We start from the raw sequence: 13017 nt of genomic DNA on the forward strand, positions 1-13017 counted from the left end.
GCGAGCGCACCTACGCGTCCCCATTTGCTTGAGTAGCGGGTGAGCGCATGCACGCCCGCTCCATTTGGGCCAGTGTCATGCCTCCGTCCAAGCCTGAATCTTAGGAGGAGAGGGAGCCGGAGCAGGACCCCAGGAGGAGGTGTCTGTGGCTTCGGAGGACTGTGGGGAAGAACAGGCTGAGGCAGGCCAGGCCCCTTCAGGTTTGGAACAGGGGAGGCAGAGTTCAGGTGAGGAGCAAGCCCCACCCCCACCTGATCCCAGAGCAAGGAGAGCAGAGAGGAGGAGAGAACAACTTAGGCAGGCTTAATAGCTCGGGAGGAGAGCGTCCCGCCCCACTCCACGAGGCACACCTGGGGATTGAGATTTAAGGAGACACTGTGGGGGTGAGGCATTTGGTGGGAGCAAACATGGGACAGTTGTCAATTGTGCTCTTGTCTTTTGTTTAACCTGGACACCTGGAATACCGGACCGGCTGATTTCCTGCTTTACGATCGCAGACTGCATTTCTCAGTCTCTCCTTGTAGACTGCAGGCAAGCTGAGATTTGAAAGGACTCATGAAGTTTATGTTTCGTTTTCTTGTTATCAGTCTGGCCTTGAGGATATTGTATACTTTTCAGGCTGTCTTGAAATTGCCTTCAGCCAGAGGCAGCTGAAAGGAACGTGGGTGTGTGCTTTGGTTGAAGGCTTGCCAGCATATGCGGGAGCTTTTGGGGAACACTGGCAGTTATTAAAGGACTGTTTCTCTCGCCAGCCGACTGCTATGCCTCCGTGCGGGGCCCTGGGTCATCACAGCGAGCTTGCCCGCTGCTCTCATGGAACTATCCTTGAAATTGCCTTCAGCCAGAGGCAGCTGAAAGGAACGTGGGTGTGTGCTTTGGTTGAAGGCTTGCCAGCATATGCGGGAGCTTTTGAGGAACACTGGCAGTTATTAAAGGACTGTTTCTCTCGCCAGCCGACTGCTATGCCTCCGTGCAGGGCCCTGGGTCATCACAGCAAGCTTGCCCGCTGCTCTCATGGAACTATCCTGTCTCTCCTCCCCTCCACTGCCAATCTGCAAAAATGGAAAGGTTGGGGAACTCTGCATTACCTCACCTCTGGGTACAATGACGTATAAACTTTTTCTCTAGGAACAGTTCTTCACGCTGCTTCTAACGTGTTCTATAAATGATGTTTGAGTGGCTCCTTCAGTATTTACGCAATTACTATACCTGGAGTCCGTTATGTTTATTTCAATCTCTACAGCATTTACAGCTCAGAAATTTGAATGTATGGATGATTAGGTTTAAATCCTTCTTGTCTGCGAAAGGTCAAATTCTGAAATTAGTTATATTCTGTGATATTTAGCTGTTTTTCCAGTGCGCAGGAGGGATCCTTAAAGTTCAGTATTGGTTATTTTTTTACAATTTGGCCATGCCACCTAGCAAAAACGTAAACATCCGGCATTGGTTTCAGATAATTTCTATTTAACCAGGGCTTTTTTTGTCATAGAACGCTCAGAACGGAGTTCCGGCACCTTTTTTGGATGGAACCTTGTAGGGTAGGCAAGGCGGGTTGTATGGCATGTGTGAGTTCCGGCACCTTTTTCTTTTACAAAAAAAGCACTGCATTTAACTAAGCATGAGAAAAGAACCTTCTTCCAAATAACAGAATTTATACTGTATCTTAATCTTTCAAAACAGGTCATATAATTTGGACAATTTGCATTATCCTTTTCATCCTCGTCGACTTACCTTCCATGATTGTCAAAGGATCTTCTACTTTGGGCCGGAGAATGTTGGGTCCAAAGACAGTTGCAAGATTTTGCACGCTCATTTTGTTGACTCCAGAATAGGATTGAACTTCGTCCAGAAATCTACTCAGACATGCAAGGAAGCAGAAGTAGGTAGGGTAGGAGAAGAGCGAAAGTCCAGAATTCAGTCACGTATGATGACAAAATCTCATCAGATGTATCATGCGAAATAAAATTAGGAATTGCATACATAACTTCTTTTTTAAAAGATAAGCTGCACAGCCTCTGCTGCAATCTTGAACTATTCTCTGGAGCTGCTTTTATATTGGAAGTAGAGAAAAGACACAGAGAATGTGTTTGGTGAAGAAATGGAGAAAGACATACGGTACTTGTATCATTCCTGGAGGAGGAATAGAAGATTAAACCCTCCCTTGTTCTCCAAGGGTTGATCTGATTCTCATTTGCTGTTAACTTTTAAACAGCAGTGGGTTGCAATTGATCATATTTTGTCTATTTTAATCCATAGAAAAATTCCTTGCTTGAATTTGAAAATAAAAAGTGGGGGATATAAAGTCAAAAGGAAAGAAAGTTAAAAACTAGAAGTTTTGGCTAGACTCCAGGAAGAATAACTACCGTTCTTTACCATGTTCTTTAAATTCTCATCCACCTATTCATGTTTTCTCTATATTTCCTCATATTGGATTGAATCCAGATGTACTGAAACATAAAATGGATTTATTAAAACCATGGGGACTTCTATTGACTCTATTGATTCCAGTGAGCTTGCTATAAGAGGTCATATAAACCATTAAATGATTTTGCTTTGTTTGGCTTAGCATGTTGTATGAATCAAATCACTGAACTTTGTACAGCACAATTTAGGGCTCACTATGTTGCATGATTCCAGATCATTCTGGCTTAGTCAGAAAATATGATTAGATGTTGGGTTGATTCAATTATTAGACAGAGATCTCTTCATCTGAAATATTTGTTTATATATCTTTCTCATTTAGTAAGGATGAGAAACTCTATGATTATTTGTAGGCCTGTTATGTAAGGGCAGGAGACTTTATTGGGTTTTTAAAATTTATTTTCTTTCCAGCATCTAGACGGGGTAGATCTTTTTGTATGTTTAATGTTAGATTTATTTGATGTTTGGGTTATGTTTTCTTCTCTTTTTTGTACACAATCCTTTGTTTTGCATTTTATTCTTATACACACACACACACACACACACAAAGTCATGACAGCACAATATATGAACCACATCTATGACAATTCCTAACTAATGCATCTCACTGAAATCAATGGAACACACATCTAGAATAAGTTTCAATTATAATATCTAAAGACAAGGCATTAGTTACAAGTCCCTGGTGTGTGTGTGTGTGTGTGTGTGTGTGTGTGTGTGTGTATGTATGTTAACATGTATTTATCATATTTCTGAACTGCTCATCTCCCTCAAAAATGATCTCATTTTTATCCCTCCCCAAAAGCAGGAAAATAACTCCTGGCAAAACAACCAACCCAAATGTGATTGCACTGGCGCAAAAATGGTTGTCCAATGTTCCAACCACATGCTCGTCCAATAACACACTTTTGGGTTTTGTCAGGATTAGGGCAAACAATGCTGCTTTCTGGAGGAACTGTATAATAACTTCCATCATTTTTAGTGATGGATGATGGTAACCACAATCCTATCTGAAAACCATCAGACCAAAAATCCTAGCATTGCCCCAGTGCAGCTAATCATAAACTGAGAAATTACTACATCTTGCTAAATACAAAATAGAAGTGAATTGTCTAAAGGAGGAATTGCTAGATTTCCTCAGCGTAGCTTCTCCTGATGTGATGGGACTGGAGGTTACAACCTTTACAGGCAATTCTCAAGAGATTGTAGTCTCCATATAGTCTCTCATACTTGTAATAAGGATTCAGACAAAAATCAACCAGTCTGCAATTATCCTAGTAAAACGGCTGAAACAACTAGACTGTCTAATGACTGTCTAATGATATATTGGGCACAGCATGATGATGATGATGATGATGATGATGTCAAGATGACTTACCTGCAAATGTACTTGAGTAGATTAAAGTTGACGAGTGGCAAATTCTTCACTTGCTTTGCTAATTCATTCAGCCCCTGTGTGAATATGTTAAATAAATAAATAAAATCCAGCACCCATGCAAATAATTAGGAACTAAATTCATTCAGGGGATCTGGGTACTAACACAATTCCAAACGAAGAGAAAAAAACTCACCGCTTCCTTTTCTTTGCTGAGCATTTTGGCACAGGAGAGAAACTCTTCATATTTAGAATATGGGATCACAGGCTCTGGCAACTCTCTGAGGTAGAGTTTCAAAAGTGAGGCCACTGTGTGTACATCTGTATTTCTGCAGGAATGGAACAGTAAATATTCAGTTGTAAGTGTAATATTAGATCTCTCAACATCTCATATCCATTCTGGACCTCTTTGGATGCTTCTAAAGCAGGGGTCTTCCAACTTGGCCCTTTTATGACTTGTGGACTTCAACTCCCAGAATTCCTCAGCCAGCATGCCTGGCTGAGGAATTCTGGGAGTTGAAGTCCACAAGTCATAAAAGGGCCAAGTTGGAAGACCCCTGTTCTAAAGCAACTCGTATTACCTATTCAGAAAACCTACGTACAGGCAGTCCTTGACTTACAACGGTTCATTTAATGACTGTTCTATGTGAATTAGGACTGTTTGCACACTTACAACTGTTACAGCATCCCCATGATCAAATGATCAAACTTCCAGAGCTTAGCAACTGGAATGTATTCCTTGCTTATGACCAAAATGGATCCTGGTTTTAAGTTTAAGTTAAGTAAAGCGAGTCACCCACGTGACCGCCTTGATTTTACAACCATTTTTGGTTGTAAAAGGCCATGGTCATAAAGTGAACCCATTGTTTGCTATGGGCCCTTTTTGGCAAAAATCTCAAAAATGCAAACAGTCATAAATACAGGCCAGCTCCCAAGTGCCCAGAATGCAGTCATGTGATCAGGGGGCTGGGGAGGGGGGGCAGTGACTATCAGAACTTTGAATTCACGTTGTAAGTACCTTTGGAGGGGGGGTTCTTAGTGACTTTGAATGGTTGCTAAGTGACTGGTCATAAGTCAAGGACTAAAGGTTAAAATAGTCCCCATCAAGTTGAATTAGAAACGCAATGATTTCATGAAACTTTCATGTCCATACAGATTTAGAACAACAGTTCAAAGTCTTTTTCTAGGTGACTTTTTTTGTTTCCAGCCTAGTTTATTTATTTATTTATTTTATTTTAATTCCATTTATATCCCGCCCTTCTCTGAAGACTCAGGGCGGCTTACAAGCTTAGCAGTAGCCTTCATTCTATGTATACGCCTGCTTATTAGGGCTTTCACACACACCCCAAGCGGCATTATTACAAAGTCAGCTTAATTGCCCCCAACAATCTGGGTCCACATTTTACCATTATACCTCTGTATTTCTGAAATACAAATTCTTCTGATATCACTTAATTTTTAAGATTGGAAGATCAGCTAGGTGCCGCCATGAAAATTACAATCCCTAAATCAGGTGGCCCCAGGAGAAATCAACCCATCGATCAATGGATCCATTAATCCACCTTTTTTCCAGAAAGGTAGAAGGCTCTTGGAAATTGTTAGCTCCCTCTAGGTCCACTAGATGGCGCTCTTGTAAAATAAGATTGTAGAAATTTTTGTAAGCTCGAAGTTTATTTATTCACGGCAGAGAATTACTATTATACTGAATTTAATGGCCATCCTGAAGGCAGGTTTTTAGTACACTGAATAATATGTGTTCTTTAATTTTTAAAATGAGAACTTCCTGGTCTGAAAGCTGAGACAGAATCATATTTCCGGAGTGAGGATTCCTCTACTCTCAAATATTATATGAGTCAGATAACTGTTTATGCATCCTCAAAAGAGGAATTGCATCACCAGAGGGTGATGAAACATAAAAGAAAAAACATTTTCCTCCAACTTAAAAGCACTCTACGTGGAGTACACACATTCTAATTTACTGGATTTTGGTAGGCACTGTAGGTTGTCAATCATGGTTTATGGCGTAGTATGGCCTGCAAGAACTAGGCCACCGTGGCTTATTCAAAAAAAAAATTGATGAAATACAGCTTGTATTTGTTGTGAGCCCACAACAAGGATAGCATGACCTTGACAAAAATATACTATACGATTTCCATTAATACCAAGACTGCTGCTGATGCACAAGGCGCCCTTCTGCAGAATTCCACTTCGTGTCCTCCCATATAAATTATTATATTTATATGAAGGCCTGCTAGGTTGCAGGTGTAGCTTTTGTCACAACTCTCTGAGCGTGTGTGCAAAGTCCCAATCTTCTACTATTGATATTGCACTCCTGTTTTGTTTTGTTTTGTTTTGTTTTAAAAAAAATACAACTGGTGTTACCCCTCCCCCCCAAGGCAACACCCTTGTGTGGTGCATAGTTTACACACAGGATTGTAGTGGCCCTGATTAAAGCACTGCAACCATTGTTGTACAAAGGGGATAAATAAAATCATGGGCTGGAAAGACATGATAGATCTTCTAATCTAGTACTCCCCAACTTTTCTGGCACTAGGGACCGGAAGACCTGCAGGGGAAGGAGGAGGAGCGTGAAACCTAGATGCCATGTACACAAAGTTGTGCTCACCCGCTGTGGGGCCTGGGGGCTCCTGTTCTAGTCCATATGCGGCAAAATTTATGATATTCCTCCTTTCTGTGTGTCCTTTGGGTAACCATTGTCAAAAGAGGCACCCACGAGCATCCTGGCTATTGGAATAACTTCATCTTTCTTGGCAAGTGTTTTGACAACAAGGAATACAGGTAGTCCTCGACTCCCAACAGTTCATTTAGTGACCATTTGAAGTTACAACAGCATTGAAAAAAGTGAGCGAAGACTGTTTTCCACACTTACAACCAGTGGTGGGATTCAGCCAGTTCACACCAGTTCGGCAGAACCGGTAGCTAATTTTTTCTTGCCCGGGCCCAGAACGGACTTCCAGAAGCAGCATCCACACAAAGAACCGGTTGTTCACATATTTGAATCCCACCACTGCATACAGGTAGTCCTTGACTTACAATAGTTTTATTTAGTGACCCTCTTAAAGTTACAAGAGCACTGAAAAAAAGTGACCGTTTCTCACACTTACAACCATTGCATCATCTCCATGGTCACGGGATCCCAGTTCGGATGCTTGGCAACTGACTCATATTTATGACGGTTGCAGTGTCCCAGAATTACGTGATTGTCTTTTTGCCAAGCAAACTCAGTGGAGAAGCCAGATTCACTTAACAACTGTGTAATGAACTTAACAACTGAAGTGATTCGCTTGACAATAGTGGCAGGAAAGATGGCAAAATAGAGCAAAATCCATGTAACAACTCTCCTGCTTAGCAACAGAAACTTTGGGCTCAGTTGTGGTTGTGAGTCAAGGACTGCCTGTAGAAGCGGAATAGGCCCTTTTGCTTAAATGATGAACGTGCCACTCCTTGTGAAACTTTTGTGTAGACCAATGTGTGTTCTTCTCTTGATATTCCGAAAAATAATTTTTAATGTAATCTGGATTCATTAAGGCATGGCTACAATCCACCTCATCCCCTCTCTTGTACAATCAACACCCACCCACTTCATTCCATTGTGCTGTTTTTCTCTCTTTTGTTTCACCACAAAAGAAGGAGCCATCTCTAGCTCTTCATCTTTTTTCTCCATTGTTAAACAATGACTAAAGTTTGCAAGAAACAGAGCACCAGAAACCAACAGAGCATCGGTTTCCCCAACATGGTAAGTCACATAGTTATTGGCTTTACTGGATTTAGCAATGCTGGGTGAATATCAACCAGTTCAACTTTAAACAAAAATTCCCGGGTTTAAATGGCTCTCATCTGTGAATTACACATAGCCTTCTCAAGTTGCTTCATTCTTCACAAAAGATTAAATTGAGTTTGTCTCATATCCCTACCTCAACTTCTTTGGCCAAAACCCAATACAAAATATGTACGTATAAAAATGTGTGTGTAAGACACAGGGCCATCTTTGAAAGAGAGACAGAATCCGTAAGATGGTACGTGCTGCATCCTTATTGAAGACCAATCATTTTTATACCAAATTCATCAGGTAGGACAGAGATTACCCAGGCCTGCCATCTTGCAAATTTTGTACGTACACCGGACATCTTTGTTAGGACTGCTAACTACTAAATGCTTTAAGTAGCGTCTACTGATTTTACCCAAGGCAATCTTTTCCTGGTAGTATTCCGATGCATTCTGCTTCTCTTTTCTCTTTTAATGTACCAACATGAAATCCGATCCATAGCTCAGTCCTGTGAAGTGCATTAATTGGAAAACTATCACTGGGCTGCTTTTAAGCCAAGCTGAATTTTTGTACAGAAGCTCATTTTGCCAAAGTAATATTATTACACGGCTGCTTCAAAATTACCAGGGAGTATTGAACAATGACTGGTATTTTCTAAATTAGATTGATTTCCTCTCCATTTTCTGTGTAATTCAATGTTTTGCTCTTTTTTAACAGAAGCTACCCATTATACGCTGGCTAGCTGATCACATAAATACCCCCCCTCCGTTTGAAATTTCAGTTTATCTGGGTCACAGCCTAAGAAAATTATCCATGGTATCTGGATGGCATTTAACAGAATAAAAGAGTTGGAAGGGACCTTGGAGGTCTTCTAGTCCAACCTCCTGCTCAAGCAGAGACCCTATACCAGGGCTTTTCAACCTTTTCACCCATTGTACCACTTCTAGGATATGGCAACATCTGAATACCACCAGTCACCTAGCAAGGTGTCAAAAACTTGACCAAAAAAAGAAAAGAAAAGAAAAAAGTGATGAAGTACAGGTAGTCCTCGACTTACAACAGTTCGCTTAGTGACTGTTTGAAGTTACAATGGCACTGAAAAAGGTGCCCCCCCCAAGCCACAGCCGAGCAAGGACACCTGCCTGCCCGCCCAGTGGCACTCTTCCTTCTGTCCGAGGGTTTCATTGTTGTGAGCATTTCTGTTGAGGATTGGCAGTGGGGTTGGGGGTGTTTGGTTTTTATTCCCCCCACCTCTGCTGGGTGGTTGCGGCAGGTTTTGGTCACTTCACATGACGCTGGGACACTGTGACCGTCATAAATATGAATCAGTTGCCAAGCATCTGAATGTAAATCACAAGGCCCTGGAGATGCTGCAACATTCCAGCTGATCGACGCGTCTTCTGGGCTCAGCCGACGTGCCGGGATCAGTGCCGAGCTCCAGCTGGAGCCTGGCGCTGATCCTGGCGCTTCCACTGAGCCCTGACAGCCCCAAAGAAGAGCTGATCCTGGCGCTTCTGCTGAGCCCTGACAGCCCTGCAGCTCCAGCCGTCTCTCGCTCAGGCTTGTGCGGTGCTGCCACCGGTTCAGCTCCTTCCCCTCCCCCGCTACCACTTTTCTAGGATGGTCGTGTACCCCCTGCCAGGTGCCAATGTACCACAGGTTGAAAAGCCCTGCCCTATACTATTCCAGAGAAGTGGCTGTCCAATCTCTTCTTAAAAGCCTCCAGTGATGGAGCACCCACAACTTCTGGAGGCAGGTTGTTCCACTGGTTAATTGTTCCCACTGTTAGGAATTTTCTCCTTAGCTCTAGGTTGCTTCTCTCCTTGATTAGTTTCCATCCATTGCTTCTTGTCTTGCCTTCTAGAAAATAGATTGACCCCCTCTTCTTTGTGGCAGCCCCTCAAATATTGCAACCATTCTTCAGACGTTTTAGCTTCCACCCCCTCAACATCTTTGTTGCTCTTTTCTGCACTCTTTCCAGAGTATCTATATCTTTTTTATGATATGGTGACTAAAACTTTATGCAGTATTCTAAGTGTGGCCTTACTAAGGCTTTATAAAGTGATACTAATACTTCACGTGATCTTCATTCTTTGCCTCTGTTAATGCAACCTAGAATTGTGTTGTCTGTTTTGGCTGCCGCCACACACTGCTGGCTCATGTTTAAGTGATTGTGAGTGAATTAAGTGATTTAATGCTTCTGTATAGAATTCCTATGAAAAGGCTTTAGAATGTTGCTATAGCTAGACCTATTACAGTCATATCAAACTTTCTTCCTAGTTGGAGGGATTAATACAAAGCCCACAGGCATTTGGAATATTCTAAATTATTGTCCTTTCTGTATCAATTTTTTCACAGCTTCCCTTTAAAGGAACATGTTAGAGGAGCTTATAGGAAGGTTCATTTTATGCTTACACCACTGGACAATGAATCAATCATAGGAAGATAAAATAAAGGCTTTAGGATGTGCAAACAGTCACAGATCTTTTCCCGTGCAATTAAGCAACCTGGATTCAGAGCTCTTTTTATTCCAGCCCCCTTTGTCCCTGATTTCCTTCCCTGCTATTGCTATGTCAACAAGATTTTTTTGCTTTGTGGTATTGAAGAAATGGCTGCCAGGCCAATTACAGACCTGATGGCAGTTCAGCCTGTAAGACACAGCAGCTGATCTTACATACATGAGAAAGGTTTACATGCAGAAGCAAATAGGGAGACCGAAGGGTGCTTATGGTGATGCCACCGCTATGAAAATAGTAAGGCCACCAGCTTCAGGCAGAAGGTAAAGACATCTCATGAAAGAAAGGCTGTCAGATTGTTTGTTGCCTCCAAAAATGTGTAAATCTGCCCAGATGACAGTAATGATACCTGCTTTTCAAAATTAAATCGAATTCTTCTTGAAATTAAGAATTGCCCCTTATTCTTCGGATGATGTTGCAGGTATCTTGCCAGTTTGGAACATTTGATGGGGATTTGCCTACGTGTAGTTTCTATAAAGTGCCTCTTCTTGCGAGTGAAGAAGGAGAGTGCAAAAGTTGGGTTGAACCTTAACATTAAGAAAACCAAGATCATGGCATCCGGCCCTCTCAATTCCTGGCAAATAGATGGGGAAGAAATGGAGGTAGTGACAGATTTTATTTTCCTGGGCTCCAAGATCACCGCAGATGGGGACTGCAGCCAAGAAATTAAAAGACGCTTGCTCCTGGGGAGGAAAGCCATGGCAAATCTAGACAGCACACTAAAAAGCAGAGACATCACCCTGCCAACAAAAGTGCATATAGTCAAGGCTATGGTCTTCCCAGTTGCAATGTATGGCAGTGAAAGTTGGACCATAAAAAAGGCTGAGCGCCAAAGAATTGAGGCCTTTGAACTATGGTGCTGGAGAAGACTCCTGTGAGTCCCTTGGACTGCAAGGTGATCAAACTGGTCAGTCCTAGAGGAGATCAACCCTGACTGCTCTTTAGAAGGCCAGATCCTGAAGTTGAAACTCAAATACTTTGACCACCTAATGAGAAGGAAGGACTCACTGGAGAAGAGCTTAATGCTGGGAAAGGTTGAGGGCAAGAGAAGAAGGGGACGACAGAGAATGAGGTGGCTGGATGGAGTCACTGAAGCAGTAGGCGTGAGCCTAAATGGACTCCAGAAGATGGTAGAGGACAGGAAGGCCTGGAGGAACATTGTCCATGGGGTCGCGATGGGTCGGACACGACCGCAACTAACAACAACAACATTTTCCATAAAGGTAAAGGGTAAAAGTTTCCTCCTATCCAGTTGTGTCTGACTCAAGGGGACAGTGCTCATCTCCGTTTCTTAGCCATGGGAGTCAGCCTTGTCTGTTGACACTTCTGTGGTCCTATGGCCAGCACGATGATATGCCAAGGCACACATAATGCTGTAACCTTCCCATGGAAGTGGTACCTATTTATTTACTCTCATTTTCATGCTTTCAAATTGCTAGGTGGGCAAGAGCTGGGGCAAGTAACGGGAGCTCACCCTGTCGCGCAGCACTCAGATCTCGAACCCAGCTTGTCAAGTTGACAAGCTTGGTATCTTTAGCCGCTGAGCCATCGTATCCCCTGATAGTTTCCATCGATAACACTAAATCACAAACGCGGTGATCCATCCATAGCATGAATTTCTGCCAAACATTTCCAGATCATGAACCTCTTGCTACGCCTCTGCTGTAAGGAAGTCTTCAAAATATTAGTGCATCTCCTTAAAGGAAAACAACTGCAAGACATCTTTTTGTTATGGTTTGAAATGATACTATAAAATTGGGTAATTGGGTGAATTTGTTTGCCCAGTGATTAAAAAAAAAGTCCATTGGTTTTAGTATCCGTCAGAGGGAAATCTAACCAGAGGCAACCGGATTCCTCTCCTGTTCTAATGGTATGTGAGATAGAGAGAGGGGGTGAAAAGATGCTGCCTAGAAAATGGTCAGATAAGAGAGGGCATAGCCTGCAGCTGCATAATGGGTGGAAAAAGAGCCTCAGAAGAGACATTCCCTAGCTTCACAGGCTGTAAAGGAGAGAGCGGAAGATTTGCACTTTTAGACCTGCAAGATTTCGTTAAGGTAGCCTTACAATAAGGTAGTATTAGCTCATCTGGTTAAAACACTCTACAAAGTGTTTTATGCTCTCAGCACAAGGCACAGAGAGGGGTAGAAGGATGTTGTGTTTATTAAAGAGGAACTTCCTGACAGTTAGAACAATTAATCAGTGGAACAACTTCCCTCCAGAGGTTGTGGTTACTCCAAGACTGAAGGTGTTTAAGAAGAGATTGGATAACCATTTGTCTGAAATGGCATGAGCAAGGGGTTAGACTAGAAGACCTCCAAGGTCCCCTCCAACTCTGTTATTCTTTCTGGATTGTCCCAACTGCCCTTTCCCCTGTCCTTATTTTTTCCCCGTTCTATCACTGATCATAAAGTCGCAGGGCAGGGAAGACAAGCGAGACACAGATGAAAAAGACAGCCCTTTAGAAAACAATCAGGTTAATTTAGAATTAAAAAGAGAAGAAACAAAGGGATGTAAATTAGTATACTTGTTTATTTAAACTTTGCTTTCCGTAAGGATCACCTACTGTAAAGTAAGAGGATTGGGGGGAAAAAAATAAATAAAGGAGAATTAATTCCATTTCTACAGTTCTTTCAAGAAACAATGAACAATATCACTCTATTTTGGAACTGAACCCCATTTTTTAAAACAGTGTAAGTCATCTCTCCCTTCAGTTCCAATGTAGAACTCAGCTTTTACAACTGGAAGAATTAATTATCCCATTTCAAGTTTAAAACTTGTAATGTTAATTGACTCAATTATTTGATTTCAGCTTCCATGATTATACAGTACGTACACAACACACACAAATATACACATGTATATACAAGCAGGAATATTAGGGTTAAAAAGCACCCTTCTCTCTAACAGGTCAATTATAA

The 13017-nt window shown here is 42.1% G+C and overlaps 1 protein-coding gene across 2 annotated transcripts in view; it reads right to left on the bottom strand.

The window, feature by feature from the left end:
* ARHGAP24 (Rho GTPase activating protein 24) overlaps positions 1 to 13017 on the bottom strand; it is a 416617-nt gene that overhangs the window by 16997 nt on the left and 386603 nt on the right. For both annotated transcript variants that reach the window (XM_083367563.1, XM_083367564.1), the window contains 3 exons: positions 3993 to 4125; positions 3800 to 3873; positions 1732 to 1853 (listed from right to left, as the gene is read on the bottom strand). In XM_083367563.1, coding sequence (XP_083223689.1) covers positions 1732 to 1853; positions 3800 to 3873; positions 3993 to 4125 — 329 coding nt within the window. The remainder of the gene's footprint in view (positions 1 to 1731; positions 1854 to 3799; positions 3874 to 3992; positions 4126 to 13017) is intronic.

The sequence above is a fragment of the Vipera ursinii genome (assembly GCF_947247035.1).
Source record: "Vipera ursinii genome assembly, chromosome: 7".
In the NCBI taxonomy this organism is placed as follows: Eukaryota; Metazoa; Chordata; class Lepidosauria; order Squamata; family Viperidae; genus Vipera; species Vipera ursinii.